Here is an 18,935-nt window from a genome sequence, read left to right as displayed (position 1 = left end):
TGCACGCTATATCTTTGGGTCGCCTCCAAGGCATCTTTAGGGAAAGGGGGCAAATTCCTCTTTTGCCCAAGTGTTCTTCTGCACTCTGTGGAGTGCCATCAGCATAATGACGATATTCACCTATATCTAGGTCTCAGTAGCCAGTAAAATCCCGTAGTCATTCCTCACCATGGAACTTATCGACTCCTGGATGACACATAATTGAAACTCAGCCCACAGATATATCCTTTTTATATACCATTTCTAATGTTTATGTCAACAACAAAAAAATCTTGAATTCTTCACCACATTTAAAATCAAGCCCCATCGAGTCGCTTAATGCGGTTGGATTTTATTAGCTAAGAGGCTTACCCGTCACAAGAAGTGTTTAGCTGGAAGGGTAGCATTCTACTCCATCCGTTTTGGACCACATAGGTAGGAATATGGCTTTTGATTCTCTGTCCAAAAAGGTATATAAGCACTTCCTGGCCCAGTGGCATTGTATGTTCTGGTTTTCAAACTTCTGACCACAGACCACGGTAGGTGCCAGCTGGAAGTGTTTAGCTCACTAAGCCATACAGGATCAAAGAGCTCAAGCATTGGCATAGTCAAAAGTTCTCGTCTTTGGGACCTTATAAGTGTTTAGCCATGCAACAGTTGGTGTTGTTGCACTAAGGATATTGTGCTGCATACCTAAATATTTATAAAGTCCCAAAAGCGAGACCTATTGGCTATGCCAATGCTTGTTTATAACATGATTTCTTCTACTGAAACAACCTCATAAAGTAATTAAACTACAATAATCACCAGAATGTTCATAAATAAAATCTAATTTGCCTCCCTAAACTGAAGGCTAACAATAAAAAAATAAAACAAACCCTTATAGAAAAACAAACCTGATACACACACTTAAGTTGAAAAAACACTAATTGAGAACAGCATAGAATACTTATCTGCCACACAGCAGCAACCAACAGAGGAAGAAAAAGAGGACAGATTGTTTATATGGGACTGGAGGGTTCTGTTACAGTGTGCTCATATGGGGGTGTAAGGTTCTTATGATTTCTTCGAAGAGCAGTAAATAAAGGAAGTTATGCATAATGTGCGACTTCTGTCTTTCCATGAAATCTGACATGTCCCCAGACATTAGAGATGTGTACTACAAGATTATCAAAATAATTATCTGACAGATTACATTTCCAGGAAGAGGCAAACCATCTTCCTGAACATTGAACCATTGTGCCCTTATTACACGAGAACCTCTGGTTCAATTAATGACCTAGACGGAATGCTAGTATACTGCTTATCCCACATCCAAGCATAAAGCTCCTATTTTAAGAACTGTAGGTGGATCTAGCATTCCTCTGCCCTTGATGGCTAAGAGAGAAGACCTACGGTTGCGAATCTGGATTAAAAGTGCAGAGAAAGCCTAGATGGACCTTTAGAGAAGCCAGTGTATGTTCGACAAATGATCTGTTTAGTGAAGTCAGAACTGCCAATATTCATAATATGTGCTTTATTCACATCATAAATAGGTCAGTGGTTAAAAACAGTTTACAAAATACATTCTATAAAAAAAAGTGCACACAAATTCCTGAGGATGCAAACATGGTAAAAAGCACCTGCCTCTTCATGCCTTTGGTAATCAGGGCAAGAGGGGGCTCTCACTGTTGTCCGTAATGTCTTTCACATCCATGCTGTCTCTAGTTTTGTTTTTCTTGTATTATCTGTTATTGCCTTCTTCACTCTCTTATGTAACCTTTTCTTCTTTCTCTCATTTCAGGTCTAACACTGTCTGCACATCTTGCTCTATCCCTCTGTTCTAGTCTCATCCCCACTATCTTATAAGGCCTGAGTCTCTTTCTAGTTCTCTGTTTTCTTTGTCTTTCTTTTAAACACTCCATGTTGAGATTAGAAAAGTTAAGTCTTTCTCTTCGAGACATCAGTAGTCACCCTTGCCTCGCATGCTATCCCTCTAGCCTTCTGTTTGCTTGTTCACCCCCAGAACGAATTTTGGGCTCTTCTTAGTCTCTATAGTTCACACTGCAGCCTTTCTTGCCCCATCCCATCCAGCAATGTCTTTCTACCAAATGCTAGTCAGTAATACCTTCCGTTTAAAGTATTCCCGACTCGTTCTCCCTCTTCAGCTTCTATCCCTCCTCTCAAGTTCTCTTCCTAATCCATACTATTTGTCCACCTTCACTGTCCACCCAATCTAGAGTTTCTCACTGAGTCTCCTAGCTTCCAAGAACAGTCTATTCCATTCCTCAACTGGTCTTAAACACCTCAGTCATTAGCCTATCTCCTCATATTCTCTTTTCATTTTCCCTTCTAGTATTAAGTCTTGCCCTTTCTCCATCCCATTCATGTCAGTCTCTCCCTCTTTTTCTGGTTCTCTCTCTCTCTCCCACTCCCTCTCAGGCGCTCTGTGAGGGTCTCAGAAGACGGATGAGCTTCTTACAGTGATGAGCAGAGGACAGCCTTGGACTTCCATGTGACCGCATTACTGGTGTATTCTGAAATATTTCCGACAGTTTTTCGCTGGCTTTGAGGGACACCAAAACCTGGAATCATCACAAAAAGAAAATCAATCAGTCTATATAGTCAACAGAATGACACAAGGGGAATGTTGTGTGGTATGACTAAGGCAAGACTCTGTTGGTAATATCGCAAAATCATGGCAAACCTTTGACGAGGGCAGATGGATGGCACAATGTTTAGGGGGATAGTGAGAAGAGTTGGTTATAGGTCAGGCCAACAGAAAGCATTAATAAGGGATATACAAGACAGTGTGGAGCGGTTTAAGAAGCAGGGCAGATGGACTAAGGTGCCCATCTTAGGGCTCTGACAAACGTATGTGGTAATACTGCATAGGGAACTATCTATAACGTGGCTTTCAGATTTTCAAAGGTGTGCTATTACTGCATCATTAGTTCTGCAGATTGACAGCTAATTAAGGAGTATAGTTGGCAAAATTCATTGGATGGTGAGTTTGATGGAGGGCACAATGGAGAAGATAGGCGTTGAGCCAGCCTGAGCTGCATGGTTGTAAGCAAAATGGTCAAACTCTAAACACAGGAGTCGAGAAGCAGGTACACAGTTGAACCGGGGGAATACCAGGAGTCAGGAAAGGCTCACCTGGTGGATCTTTGGTCGCTGTCCAAGTGTGCGTAACGCGATCAGTGAAGCCTCGTGCACAGCAGGAACGGGGTCATGGCAGGCAGCCTCTAGAAGCAGGTGCGGAGCACGATTCTGGATCAACACATCGCCCAATGCCTCAGAGTGCATTCCTAAATTTCCCAGTGCAGATGCTGCATTTCCACGGGTTTTGGCCTGCGAGTCCCCCAAAAGCCGGACAATACCTGGTACAGCTCCAGCTAGAGACTGTGCTAACATCCCACCCTGGTAGGCTGCATTCCCCACAGCAAAGCTGGCTGAGCGGCGTACCCTGCTATCCTCATCTGACAAGCACTCTAGTAGCTTCTCCAAAAGGCCTGGCTGTGTTAGTAGTTTCTGGTTCAAGTCCTGGCCATGTCGAAGCATGTTCCCGACCAAGCCACATGCTTTGGCTCGTACAGGGTCCTCCTGGACCTGCAGAAGATGCCGGAGTGGTTCGTATGTGGCGTCTGGTCCTCCAAGGATTCTCTGTAACAGCGGAAGGTGGGCAGGTGATGCTCGAGCCACGTGCGTTAACAGCGATAGAAGGTCAGACGTGAGCAGGCTGTGATTCGACAGCAGGACAGAGGACATGAAGCCCACAGCCGCCTCTGCAGAGGAGGCAGCCTCTGAAAACTGATCCACAAAAGTCTCGTAGCTGAGAATCAGGCGGCACAAAAGACTCATGGGCACTTCCGTCAGAGCGAGAGGGAGATGATGGCAGCATACCTAGAATAGAGAAGGAACAGACCACTAAATGGAAGGGAGAGAAGGAATGAGAAGAGAAATTAGAAAGTAAAGTAAAAGGTATAGTGTGAGCAGCTGGGCAACACTTCAGGACAAGAAACAAAGTAGGAGGTGATGAACAGAAAGGGAAAAAGAGAAATGATACACAGCGCCTTGAGACCCTCACATGTGAGTAGTTGTGCTTTATAAAACTCTTATTGATTGATAGAAAGAAAAAGGGAAAGGGAGTGGATGGTAGCAGAAAGCCATAAATAAAAAGGTACTGAAAAATAACACTTTGATATTTGTCATTTGTCCAAAGAATCCCTAGAAACACAAACATAAAAGGTCTGAACAAAGGCAAAAAAGAACATAAGCGGTCACTTTTTGCGGACAATAGCGTCTTTACCCACAGACCTAGACGCATCCCTTTGAGCCTCAATGGAGACACTAATGTACTTTGCTAAGGCCTCTGTATTCAAGTCCCTAATATCGAAAGTCAAATGCCACTTTCAAACAATGGCTTCAGATGGTCAGAGGAACCCATCGAATTCCTAGATATAAATCTAACCCAGAAGGCTTCAAAAGCTTACCAAAGCAATATTTCCCCATTTATCGAAAAGGTTTACAAACACTTTTACCGAGGGGGATGCTTAAAAATAAATTAGATGGGAAGAATCACAAGTAAAAACAGTCACTGGCAATGCCAATTGATCTTGCTTATCTTAACATACAAGTGAGACCGACTGTAATTGCCAAAGCTTCTTTAAAGTAGTTCAAGTGTCTGCCAAGATCGATGTTGTATCTTCCCCATCTCTGCTGCAGCTTTTCTAGTGCCCACCATGTAGGTGGCACTGAAGGGCAGCAAACTGGTGTTTAAAAATAGCTCTGCTTATAAAGCTGCGCTTGGGGAGGGCAAATGATGAATCTACAGACAGCAAAACCAAAAAGCTCTTGTGGGCAGGTCAAGCACAGAAAGTGGTGAAAGCAACAACCATGGGCAAGGCAACTGTGAATGACACACAAGCAATCCAGTCTTGAGCAAGGATTGCCTCTGTGTAGTATGGTATGCAATGCTTTATCCCCGACAGACAGCTGGAACTGCTACTAGCGAGGCCGCAATGAACTTTGTTCTGCTATTACAGCCCAGTCATTACCAGGCGAATTCCCCAAGACTGTGTTGGACCAAATTCTGAAGGAACTACTATCTTTCGTATGGAAAGACAGAACCCCGAGAGTCACTAAGAACACAGTCTACAGCGAAACAGGGGAGAAAGGATTGGGATTCTCAAACATAAAAGCAAAGGCTTTTATGTTTGAAAATTGAAGCACCACAAAGACATCCAGTGTTTGACTTAAGTCACAACTTGTGAGACAAACCATGGATACAGGTGGAATATATTCCTCAATATCCTTACGCTAACTACTGTAGCTCCTGCCAAGACAAGCTGGGAAATCAATATCATAAACAAATCTCAAAGTATTCGCAGCAGATCGCAATAAAAAAAAAAAGATGCCAATAATGCACAACGCTGTCTTTAAACACAGGATTCTGGATAAAGTTTCAGAAAAGAAAGCAATACAACGAGCCCCTGCTGGGTGACCTATTTTCGGGAAGGGAACTTAATGCAAGGAAGGAGATTGATGACAACCTAGTCTAACCCAAGAGGATACATTTCGACTGATTCAACAATTACACTGAGCAAACAACCACATGATGCAAGAGCTGTCAGCCAAAGAAAAAAAACGCAAATGGAGACAATGTTCTCAAACAGGCAAACGTGTGAAGGTATCACACTGCTCTATCATCACATATGCCACCTACAGCCAGTACAGAATCAAAATGACATGACTAACAGGGAAAGGGATCAAGGGGCCAACACTGGAAGAAACATGGTCCACAATTTTGGCTAAAACGGCTAATTCATCCCTTTCTAAACAATGATGAAAATTCATATCAACTCATGACCAGCATGATCTTTATCCCCAAGAAAGCTGAAAGCAATGTTATCAAGTAGAGATGCATGTTGGAAACATTATGGCAAGAGGGGCAGGGCACACTGTTCCACAGGCGGTGGTCTTGCAATTACATACAACCATTATGAAGAGAATCCCTGTCTCTTACTGGAGCCATAAAGGGGGTCATCCTTCCCCTCTAATCCCTAACATTATCGTTTGGCGACCCATGTAAGAATAACAGCTACCCACTGACTACGACAGTAGGCAAACTAATCCTCCATCTGCTGTTGGCAGTCAGACTGGCAAAAGCACATCTGGAAGGCTCCAGGCTACTTCACAAATGCACATATGGTAGGGAAATCTATGTCATGGAGAAATGATCTGCCATTACACACAAAAGAATGATTACATTTGCGTTTTTTGGGGGAGTGCGTGTGTGGGTTGGGGAAACAACTATCTCCAATGTACTGCACCACTTTTTATTATGTGAAATAACTACTTCCTCAGATAGCACGGAAGAAGATGGTTAACATCAACATGAATCAAAGAATGCTTGATGGACTCAAAGCAAATTTTGCAAGGAACAAACTAAAGAAGGCTACAGGCAGACCTGTAAGATGTGAAAAACATTAAGAAGATAAACCTAAAGGTGTAACCAAAACAATTCATTGTATGTTCATTACGCTATAACTGCTGCGGAAAAATAGAAAAGTTGCTAAAAAGCAACAAAAAACAAAACAAAAGAGGACATGGAAGAAGGGATGTGAAGGAACCAGTGATAGAACGGAGGCCTGTATGTGTAACACTAAATTAAAATATACAAAGCATTGAAGAAAGAAACAAGCGAGGGCAGAGTAGGTAAGAATAGGGAAATTAGATTAAGCCAGCTGCAAAGCATACAACTCCATTTCAAATATTCAAAGAGGTAAGAAGAAAACGGAGAGAGACAATGGAAGGGTGCAAGGGGAGTTGGTGGCTGCATGCCTAGTAGAGATAAATGGATAGAACACTATTCCAACAAACGAAGGACAAAGGCTTGGGCTCGATACCTGCAGCAGATGTACTGGGGTTTCCAGTTCTTGCATTCCAGTCAGTATGTCTGAGAAAACCTCATGCTCCAGGTCGATGGCGAAGGGAAAGCAGAGCAGCTGGCAGGTCTGCAAGATGACTGAAGGTACCGTCTCACGTCTGTCCACTCTGCCTGCCTGGGTACAGCTATAGAACAAAAGAGAATTTGTATGTAGGGCTATGAGATGCATTCTCTTGGTATCCTAGGACGGTATCACTTCAATAAATAACCAAGGTATTCCCTGTAAGGACTTGAGTATTGACAGGAAGCAATCAAGGCTTTGAATAGGTATGCAAGTGATTAGAAACTTAGATAAAGTGTGACCTAATAAATAACATATATGTGGAGTCATTGATATAGTGTAACTTCAAATAGGAATAATGAAGGATATGACTTTATATTCAAATAGGTAAATAGAACAGTTAAATACAGGATACACAAAAAGGTCGAATAGTTGGAAGCATCTTCTAGGCCCAAGAAACACCCCCAAATGTCATTTTAGGCACCTTAGTGCAGCGGGACTGCCCGGAGATCGATTCGGGGAATTTCAGAAGTCAATCTGGTCTCTGTCTTTAGGCAAAGACACTTACCTGCAAGGGGTTAAGTTTTATGTCATTCATACAGACGCACTACTTTTTGACCAAGTCCTTGTACTGGTCCCACTCCTGATCAAGGCCTGGACAACTCAGTGGGCTCTAGGCTCTGCTGTGGAGCTTCCAGCACAAAAAGTAGTTATTAATCCCTGGGACCAAAAACCCACCATCCAAACAAGAGTCCCATCCAAAGAAGTCACAGGTGCTGTTCAAATCTTTAGAAATTAAATTTGGTGGTCAAAGGCATCAGTGAGTTGGGATCTGGCTATTGTTCAATCGAGTAAAAACAGTTTAAACTGGTTTTGATTCAATGTTTTAATGGAAACATGTATAGTGATACTCAAGCACCCACGTAGTCATGCCCCAGAGGCATGCTACTACTCAAAATCTACAGGTCACAATTGAAACTTTCCAGTGGTATCCAGAGAATAAATCTGGAGACACACTGAAACCAATAGCTTTGAGAAAACCCCAGATGGCATTAGGGCTCGACAGAGGTTTTAAAATTCAAGATCTCAGGAATGTAAAGGCTAGAAAGAATCTTCAGATATTTGCAGAATCAGGATGACCTCCCAACCCAACAGGTCTTGAGACCACAACAGGGGTGTGAAGTCAGATGATCTCCTGATCCCTCTAAGATTGGGTAAGGAGTGATATGGGCATCCTACATGGATGTTCGGGTCAGGAAAGGTGCAGGCTGAGCACTTCTATAAACATATGTTGCAACGCCGCAACCCAGATAAGGAATATGCTACTTACCAGTATGCATCTGTTCTTGGCATAGAGGGCTGCAGAGTGGTACATTATGAATAGATCGCCATCTGGTGTTGGGCTCGGATGATTGCACTTGTTTTTCTCTTGGAGAGTCTTTTGTAGCTTGGTGACTCCTCCTTTGGTTGCTAGTGCGCATGGGCATCGGCTCCATCCTTAGATTGTTTTGCCATAGTAGGGTTAGATGGAGTAGTATGATAGAATACAGATAGAAATGCCCATGTAAGTGTATCTAAATAAGATATTGTTGGAACAGACACAGGTTTCCGGGGAGACTGGGAGGGCATGTACCACTCTGCAGCCCTCTATGCCAAGAACAGATGCATACTGGTAAGTAGCATATTCCGTTCGAGGCATATGGGCTGCAGATGGTACATTATGAATAGACTATACAGCAGTTCTCTCCCTAGCGGTGGTTGCTCGTGTCTGTTGCAACAGTCTGAAATAAAGTCTTTTATACAGCTTGTCCCACTCTAGCTTGCTGTGTTGTGTGCACATCTACACAATAGTGCTTTGTGAAGGTATGCGGTGTAACCCAGGTAGCTGCTTTGCATATGTCATCTAGTGGAATGTTTCCCAAAAATGCCATAGATGCTCCTAGTTTACGTGTAGAGTGAGCTCTAGGAGGAACAGTTAATGTCCTCTTTGCTTTTAAGTAGCATATTTGTATACATTTTACAATACATCTGGCAATGCCTGCTTTAGAGATGGGATTGCCCTTATGCGTAGGAGAAAACGCTACAAATAGCTGTTTTGTCTTTCTGAAAGTTTGTGTTCTTTCTATATAATACAATATTGCCCTTCTGACATCCAATGTATGTAGGGCCCTTTCCGCTACTGTCTGTGGTTTTGGAAAGAAGATTGGTAGTTCCACTGACTGATTGATGTGGAATGCTGAAATTACTTTAGGCAAGAATTTTGGGTTTGTTCTAAGAACCACTTTGTTTTGGTGTAACTGCATGAATGGTTCTTGAATTGTAAACGCTTGCAACTCACTTACTCTTCTGAGTGACGTGATAGCTATGAGGAAGGCTACCTTCCATGTGAGGAATTGTATTTCACACCTATGCATAGGTTCAAAGGGTGGTCCCATTATTCTGGTGAGTACTATGTTGAGATTCCAGACTGGGGAAGGTGGTAGTCTTGGTGGAATGACTCTTGAGTCCTTCCATGAAAGCTTTAATTGCTGGTACTTTAAACAGGGAAAGATGTTGTCTATTTTGTAGGTACGCCGCTATAGCTGCGAGATGAACTCTGATAGAGGTATATTCTAAGTTACATTGCTGCAAGTGTAGTAAATAGCAAATAATCTGTTTAGTGGAGGCGTCCAGAGGGTTGATGTGATTATTGTTACAGTGTACAGCAAACCTTTTCCATTTTGCTGCATAGCATGCTCTGGTGGTAGGACGTCTTGCTTGTTTAATGATTTCCATACATTCTGTAGGTAAATCTAAATATCCAAACTCTATGACCTCAGGAGCCAGATCGCTAGGTTCAATTGTTTGGGATCTGGGTGCATTATTTCTCCATGGTTCTGTGTAAGGTGCATAGGTAATAATCTTAGCTTTTGATGTGGCACCTGTGAGAGTTGCAGTAGCGTGGTGAACCACGGCTGTCTTGCCCACGTGGGTGCTACTAGTATCATTGTCATTGAGTGCTGTTGCATTTTCCGAACCACTAATGTAATTAGTGGGAGAGGGGGAAAAGCGTAAGCAAATTTGTTGGACCAATTTATCCATAGCGCATTGCCCTGAGACAGGTGGTGTGAGTACCTGCTTGCGAAGTTTTGGCATTTTGCGTTCTGATGATTGGCAAAGAGTTCTATCTCTGGTTGCCCCCATCTTTGGAAGAATGGCTGCAGTATCTGGTCGTGCAGCTCCCATTCGTGTACTTGTTCTGACTCTCTGCTTAGGATGTCTGCTATCTGATTTTGAACTGCTGGTAGGTGTTCTGCTAACAGATAGATCTTTTGAGGAATGGCCCATCTCCAAATGTCCTGTGCTAGTTTGGATAGTTGGAGAGAGTGTGTCCCCCCCTGTTTTTGAATATAATACATTGCAGTCATGTTGTCTGTTCTGATCAGGACTGCTTTGTTGGTTATTTGCATTTGGAAAGCTTTTAATGCTAGAAATATTGCTAGTAGTTCCAAGTAGTTGATGTGCAGTTTCTTTTGCTGCACACTCCATTTCCCCTGCACTGTGTATTTGTCCATATGCGCTCCCCATCCGGAGAGCGATGCGTCTGCTGTCAGTATCAGTTGTGGAATCGGTTCTAGGAACGACCGTCCCTTGGAAATGTTTGCTGTGCTCCACCACTTTAGAGAGCGATGTGTACGGTCGTCTACCAACACCAGATCTGTAATCTGACCTTGAGCCTGATTCCACTGTGTCGCTAGACACTCCTGTAGTGGACGCCTCTGTAGTCTGGCATGTGGTATTAGTAGTATGCAGGAGGACATCATGCCTAACAGTTGCATAAACACTCGTGCTGGTAGTGAGTGTTGTGGTTGAAATCTCTGTATCAATGTGACCATTGTTTGTATCCGGATTGGATTGGGGTATGCTTTGGCTCTTTCTGTGTCTATAGTAGCCCCTAGGTATTGTTGAATCCTTTTTGGTTGTAAGTGGGATTTTTTGTAGTTCACTGTAAACCCTAGCTGGTGCAGTAATTGAATGGTCTTCTGTGTGTTGTGAAGGCATTCTTCTTGTGACTTGGCCTTTATTAACCAATCGTCCAAGTAAGGGAAGACATGTATTTGTTGTCTTCTTAGGTGTGCTGCAACCACTGCTAGGCATTTTGTGAACACTCTTGGTGCCGTTGTGACCCCAAACGGAAGGACTTTGAACTGATAATGTTGTCCTTCCACTACAAACCGCAGGTATTTCCTGTGGGCTTTGTGAATTGGGATGTGAAAGTAAGCGTCTTTTAGATCCAGTGTAGAAAGAAAGTCCCCTTTCTTCAGTAAAGGAAGTACTTGTTGGAGCGTGACCATGTGGAAATGTTCCGAATTTATGTATGCATTGAGAGGTCTGAGGTCTAAGATTGGTCTTAGAGACCCGTCTTTTTGGGGGATTAGGAAGTATAGAGAGTATACTCCTGTCCCTTGTTGGTGTTTTGGAACCTTCTCTATGGCATGCTTTTGTAGCAGAGATAGTACTTCTTCTTTTAACAAAGTCAGATGGTCTTGACTCATTGGACGCTGTTCGGGGGGGATGTTTGGTGGGGTATCTGTGAGTTCTAGGCAATAACCATGTTGGATAATCTGTCTCACCCACTTGTCTGATGTGATGTTTTCCCAGACAGGTAGGAACTGTGATAGACGTCCCCGACCGGTGTTATGTGGTCTGGGGGGAGTTGTATTAAGTCACTGTTTTGGGGTTGGGGAGTTACGGTTGTTATTATTTCCGCGACCTCTACCCTTGTTGTTGATACCTCTGTAACCACCTCTTGAATTACCTCTGGGTGATGTTGGCGTAAAAGAGGTAGATTGCTGACTTGTTCCTGTACTTTTTGAGCCTCCTCTATAGATGGATCTACGAAAGGAACCCCTTTGTATTGGCTGTTGTAATGCTCCCATTGACTTAGCCGTTTCTGTGTCCTTTTTCATCTTTTCTAAGGTCTCATCTGTGCCTGAGCCGAAAAGTGTCTTCTGATCGAAAGGTTGGTTCAATAAAGATGTTTGTACTTCTTGTTTGAACCCTGAGACTCTAAGCCATGCATGTCTTCTTATCATGATACTGGTGTTGATGGATCTTGCTGCAGTGTCTGCTGCGTCCAGTGCGCATTTAATGGAAGTGTTAGTTATTATCTTTCCTTCCTGTATAAGCTGATCTGCTCTTTTCTGATGTTCTTTAGGGAGATGTGTGATGAGCTTTTCTAACTCATCATAATGCGCCCTATCATAGCGTGCAAGTAGCGCTTGTGTATTGGCTATGCGCCAGCTGTTTGCCGCTTGTGATGCTACTCTTTTTCCTGATGCATCTATTAATTTTGACTCCTTATCAGGTGGAGGGGCTTCTCCTGTAGATAATGAATTTGCTCTTTTGCGAGCGTTGGAAACTACAAGCGAGTCCAGAGGTACCTGTCCCTTGATAAATATTGGGTCCTTTGGAGCTGCCTTATATTTTTTATCAATTCTTGGGTTCAACACCCTAGCCCTCACTGGGTCTTTAAATATGTCCGCTGTGTGACTGAGAAGACCTTTCAGCATAGGTAGAGTACCTGATGTTCTTTGTGCAGTAGGTAGTGCCTCTAATAAGAAATCCTCTACTTGAGGTTCTGCATGTAGTTCTACCTTATGATATTTTGCTGCCCTATTAATGAGCTGTACAAAACCTGTGTTATCATCAGGTGGTGAAGGTTTTGAGGGATATAACTGTGGGTCATTGTCATCATCTGACCCTGCGTCATAATTCTCCCATGGGTCTTCCTCATCTGGGATAGATTCATCATCCCCATGAGGTTCTCCCTCCCCTGTATCACTGTCTACATCTGTGTGAGGTGTGGATGGTCTTGGTGTATAAGGTGGAGGAGTAGTTGGCATAGTGTGAGGCATAGGAGAAGAGGGTGTGACTTTAGGTCGAGGAGAAGTAGGAGGAGTTGTATTTGTCCCCATTGTTCTCTTCTTAGAAGGAAGAGCTTTGTCTTCTAGCTGTTCATTCTTCCTCTTCTTCGTCACCACTTTGCCAGTTTGTGGATCAATAAACAAAATCTTTTGTTTCGGATCTGTTTGTTGATCCTGTATCGGTACCGAAGCTTTCGGTTCCGAAAGGTGCCTTTGCTTCCGATTTTCAATATTTGGTGTCTTCGGCACCGAGGATTTGCTCGAGTCCGATTTTTTCGGTGTCGATTGAGTCTTCGACGTCGAAGAATGTTTCGGTTTCGACATGGAGTGTGTCGATGCCGAGCTTTCCCTTGCATGAAGCTTTGGTGTGGAAGTCGATGTCGACCGTTTCTCGGATCCGACATGGTGGGAGACCGAGATTTTCGGCTCCAGTTTTGGTTTCGTTGCCGGGCCCTAAGGCGGGGCGTCAGAAACTTTCTTTTGCGGTTTGACCGGGCTCGAAGGCGGGGTCGTTACCGCACGGGGTCGTTTTTTTGGTAAGGGGACGTCGTCACTCACGGTTTGTTGAACGTCGAATTCCTCGACCTCCGACTCGTCCCCTTCCGACCCCGACTGTTCTTCTTGATCCTCTTCTTCTTCGAGGTTCTGGTCTTCGAACAGCTCCGGGATCGCCTCCGACTGCATTCTGGAAACCTCGTGTCTTCGAGCTCGACGGTTTCTAATCGTCGACTTGGAAGAGAATGCTGCACAGGCTTCGCAGTCCCTGGATTCGTGTTCAGGCGACAGGCAGAGTTTGCACACCTCGTGTAGGTCCTTGTGTGGGAACTTAGCACCACACGTTGGACATTTCTTAAATGGAGTCCTTTCCATGGACTCCGGGCTTGACCACGTCGAGAAAGGCCTCCTGTTCGTCGACGTAGATCAAAGTTTTTTCTTTGATGTTGTAATCGAAACGCGTCGGAATGGAAATGAAATCGCGTTCGATAACAATACCGTCGAATTGGAAAGGGAATACGCGCCGAAAGTTCACTTCTTTCCGAAGTCGATCTGGAGCGCTTCGATCCTCATCCGAACCCGATGGCGGAAAAAAAACAATCTAAGGATGGAGCCGATGCCCATGCGCACTAGCAACCAAAGGAGGAGTCACCAAGCTACAAAAGACTCTCCAAGAGAAAAACAAGTGCAATCATCCGAGCCCAACACCAGATGGCAATCTATTCATAATGTACCATCTGCAGCCCATATGCCTCGAACTGTTAGTTTTGGTTCCTCTCTTCTCATGCCCAACTTGGATGAGGGGACCTTAGCAATTTTGGACCTTTGAGAGGTCTTTCAGGCATATTCTCCAGTCAGGTACATCTATATGCAGGTAGGTCGAATAGGTGACGTCCAGTTTCTTGTACATGCAAATAAGCTTGCTGTCCTTAGGTCAAAGCAGGCAAGGCTTCAACTAGGAGTCCAGACTAAGGTTCTATCAAGAGGGAGAGCAGCAATACGGCATACGTTCACCTTCTGGCAGCATGCTTGCAGTGCACAGGCTCAAACAAGTATACTACTTTAGTAGCTTCGGTGGAATGTTGACTTTTTGAAATGTTCATACTTTCCTCCAGTTTGGAAGGTGTAAGAAGGTTGGACAGGTCTAGATGATTTTGTAGATTCCTGGTCACACAAACAAAACACAGACCTTCATTGTCTAAGAACCACGATTAACCCACAGGAGGCTGCATGGGTGTTACTGAAGCAGGAAGAACCTACTCTAAACAAAGGGAATAGACTGGCAGTCACTCTCCACCCACCAGGTAGAAAGTATTAAAGGTATGATGTCCTGAGAGTACACATGCACTGGCATGTTCAAACTGGACAAAACCAACTTGTATAAAGGAGCCACCATCTTATGAGGCACACACAAACGGTCCAACTGGATCATACCATTCAGTATTTGTCACTGTAAACCACACATACAACTCACACACAGCTTCCAAACATGGCCCACACATTAAGACGGCAAGGAACCCCACTTTTAGGAACTGGGCAGACTTACATGGGGCAAGTCCGTAACAGCCCCACAGCAGTAAAGTTAAAAAGAAATGTACCCCTTGCCTAATAATATGACAGACACATACAACTTCAACACACAATGAAACCACATGACCACATGCGACAATGGAACATAGACAGACTTAACTATACAAAGCCAGTAGGCATTCTTGACACAGGAATACCGGTACAAAGGTCTATGCTTGCTGGACTACTATTCTGCGACTACAAGCACAAGTCCCCACATAGTACAGATTGAAGGGCATCAACCATCTAACTCAGAACTGAGATATCCCAGAAAAATAACGCACAGCTCTGACAATGCACAGTAAGGAAAAAACATTAGCAACTCCAGTGGTCCTGTATGATTGTTGAGTTCAGTGGCAGAAATGTACAGAGCTAGTCAGAAAGCACCTTACACAACTACCATAGCATGTAAGCAGAAATGTATATGCCATGCAGAATACCTTGGTCCTAACAGGTTGGCTGCATAAACATGAGGCTTTTGGTAATGGTCTGCAAATTTTGAGTGTTGTGAAATATCAGTAAATGTCTTCGATAATCAAAGTAAAAAAAAAACATACATGTCAAAATTATGACATGATAAACGCAGGTACACGACATTTTGCAATTATTATACACACATTATATGTTTTCTTGGGTGTGATCACAGAATTCCACTCTTCCGTACTATTTAAGCAGTTATAGATAGAGATAGATAGATAGAGTCAAGGTGGTAAATCGATTTCCATGCATGGGGATTAAGAATCATAGACAGTGCTTTTACTCTTGGTGGGGTAGTTAGCACTTCAATCACTTGTTATTGTAAATCGTATTCCGAATGATTCATTTCCCAAAAAATAAACTCAAACTACAGGTCACCACTGGGCTGTTAGCGTTGATGCAGGTTCATTTTATTTTAGTGGTCTGAGATGGGTTTGCAAGGACACCAAATACCATACATCAGCCCACTAGTATTGTAGTTTGTGTTTTTGTGGTTTGACGTACACATGTTTTTGAGTGAAAGTCTTAGTGTTAAAAGTGAATTGACATGGGGAAAACTCTTTCACTTATAGAGTCTCAATGTGGGTGGCCCCCGGAGAGCACCGTCAGCAAAAAGCAAAAGAGACAAGTTCAAGGGCAGGAAGACAAAGGCATGAACGGCCAGGAGAAGGGTGGCTAGAATACGACTATTCAAGAGAAAAGCCACTGAAGGAAGACAGAACTGGACAGTCGCACTCACAGCAAAGATATAACATCTAGAAACCACCTTTTCCACATTGCACTTGGGTGCATATTGCTGGAAACCATCCTCTAGTGCAAATTAGTGGTTAATGGCTTCATTAACTTGCATGCATTAAATTAAAGAGCAGAAAGTAATTTATTTAGATACTGTTTCTAGGAAAAAGCACATTTTTGCATGGTCACCCCCACTTTTTGGTGGATTTTATGCTTTTTATTTTACTTTGCCTCATGGGAACAGTCCAGCCCCAACTGCAGAGCCAGGTCTTCCCTGAACTGGCAGCAAGCATCCTGGGACCGGCCTATCTCTATAGTCTGTCTGTGCAGTATTAAAACTGCAAATTCAACCTGTCAAAGTAACTCCTTTTGACAGGCCTAAACCCTCCTTTTACACAATAAATAGTCAACTCTAAGTAGGGCTCAATGCCCATAAGGCAGGATGCGTGGTATTTCACAGCAGAACATAAAAAGTTTAATGTTAAACATGTCCTTACAGGGACACGGTCCCAAAAGCTATTTCCAGTTTATCAGGGTTAGCGATTCTATAGGAAAGCATTAGAATGCAATATTACAATACAAAACATCAGGTGACATTAACCACTTTCTTAATTATCATGATTACATTCCATATCATTCAAAAACAACAAGCACATATATAGATAATGGATCAAGGGGATTCATGCACTTCCACTTCCACCACACGCATCGGGTGCGTATATATGAATCTACGGTAGTAATTCCAATCTCCCCAGACCGTATCCCATTTCTCAGGACAACCCTGTGTCACGTACACCGACTTCTCCCTGAACATACACCAGTCCAAGTCTTCCTTCCATTTCCGGACCCGGGGCGGCTGGCCGGCACCCCACAGTTGAGCAATATTAGGCTTTGCTAACATACACGCCAACGTGACCCATTGTCTCCTGTGCACATTCAAATCTGTAGGCTCCCAGACGTTTAAAAGACATCTGCGGGCTTCCGGCCGCAAATCCACCCCCAGGACTTCCCGCAGCGTATCATGTATTCTCACCCAGTACTCCTGCACCGCCGTGCAACGCATTCTTGGAGTTTTAAAACTAGTTATTACGAGGCCTATTCACTGGTAAAATTATATTTGCAATAAATATTTTGCAAGAGGTATTTATAGAAAATCACCTTTTCCCTGCCTAAATCCTCTAGAAGCCCATATGAACTACCCCATTGTCACCCAGGAGCTGAATTGGCCACATGATGTGGTGTCAACTTGCTCCCAGAGCTGACACAAAGGCCTTCGTTGTGGGGAGGTGTTCTGTTTGTCTGACAGGCTGGCCAATTGGCATGTCGTGGAACTTAATTAAATTCAAAGAGGCCTACCCGGTCACAGGTAGATGTAGCTAACACATGGGCTGCCCCCTTGTTTGTCCCTCTATTCAGTCAGGCACCAAACCCAGTGGGAAGAAGAGTTGGCCCCATAACCATTTTTGAGTGACCACAGAGGAGGAATTGCTCATTTCCTTGGCCACACACTAGTGTTGGCACAGGAGCTCAACACAGGGGAAGAAAGGTTAAGCCATATTGTTTTTAGGAACAGAAGGGCACTGTGGGATTGTTTGCAGTAGGGTACACAGGAACTGCTGCAAAAGTGGATAAGGTTACGCCTGGAAGTTTTTTCCCTATTGCTTAGGATTGGGCCAGAAGTCAACCACAACCACAAGCTAGTCAGACATAAATGTGGCACCACTGGGAACCTTCTTTAGAATAGTACTGGACTTGTGGGAGAGAAAAGAAGGACTGCACTTACTGTTGATACCTTTGAGAAGACCTGGAAGACGTAACCTGCTCCTACTTGTACTGCAGACAAAGAAGTAAACTGCAAGGGTAAATTGGCTCACCACCTGGTAATTACAGTGACACAACAAGCTGCAAGAAAGATTTTTCCTGAAGAGCCCAGCTGACCAGTTCCAACTGACTTGATCTGGATCTGGATCTAGCAAGTGGCTTCCGCTGGATTGAGTCTTGAGCCACAAGTGCTGTTCCTTGGATTCTGGGACCTTTGGCTGGATCGCAGAGTACTCGTCCTAACATCCTGAAAAACCTTGGGACTTAAAAACTTTTTGACTCCTAATGCTGTTTGGCCAAAGATTCCAGTAAATCCCTTTCTGAGCTTTTCTAAAGCAGCAAACCTCTTTCTGCAGAATATTGGAGCAAAGGTATACGGTCTCTAGGCACCCTGTTCAGCCACAGCTGTTCGCTTTGCCCCACTGGATGAATCTGAGCTACAAAAAAGTGACTAAATACGAATGCAGAAATCTTCACTGGGTGAAGGCGCCATAAGTATCCTATTGACGAGGGACACTCCTTGGACACAAATTCGAAATTTCTCCTGTTTGGAGCTTTCCCTTCAAAAAACAATTGCTTCACATGGTGCATTGCCCAGCTGAGGATTTCTGACTTCCATTTCAGAAACTAAGGGCCTGATTTAGATCTTGGCGGACAGGTTACGACGTCACAACGCCACAAATATGATCTTTCTTCTGCAAGCTTTTAGGGTACGAGAGAAGAATGGTTTAACCAACACATAGGTATCAACATCAACTTTCTGGAAAAGACAGTAGATTTTTCAGCGTGATGATCTTCAAAATTAACATTTCTGAGCTGGTCCCTTTGGTAGTGCTTATGAAGATGGTCCACAATCTTCATTCATTTCGTTATATTCAGTTCAAATAAACAGAAGGTTCTCCAGAGGTTCTTGACTGAAAAATGTAATGCTTTAAAAAGATATACTTTCTCCGTCCAAAATGTGAGCTTTGAGTAATAGCTTAAAAGAGGACTTTATCATTTAGAGTATGGTGAAAAATAA

General features: G+C 43.5%; 1 protein-coding gene across 2 annotated transcripts in view; it reads right to left on the bottom strand.

The window, feature by feature from the left end:
* Nucleotides 1-1,476: 1,476 nt before the first annotated feature.
* The window catches only part of STK36 (serine/threonine kinase 36), a 223,409-nt gene continuing 205,950 nt past the window's right edge, over nt 1,477-18,935 (bottom strand). For both annotated transcript variants that reach the window (XM_086931854.1, XM_086931855.1), the window contains exons 24-26: nt 6,870-7,035; nt 3,118-3,864; nt 1,477-2,543 (exon numbers count right to left, since the gene is read on the bottom strand). In XM_086931854.1, the coding sequence (XP_086787980.1) occupies nt 2,397-2,543; nt 3,118-3,864; nt 6,870-7,035 (1,060 nt within the window). In that variant the 3' untranslated portion in view covers nt 1,477-2,396. The remainder of the gene's footprint in view (nt 2,544-3,117; nt 3,865-6,869; nt 7,036-18,935) is intronic.

This window comes from Lissotriton vulgaris, chromosome 7, assembly GCF_964263255.1.
Source record: "Lissotriton vulgaris chromosome 7, aLisVul1.2, whole genome shotgun sequence".
Classification (NCBI taxonomy): Eukaryota; Metazoa; Chordata; class Amphibia; order Caudata; family Salamandridae; genus Lissotriton; species Lissotriton vulgaris.
This window is presented reverse-complemented; position numbering and strand designations above follow the sequence as displayed.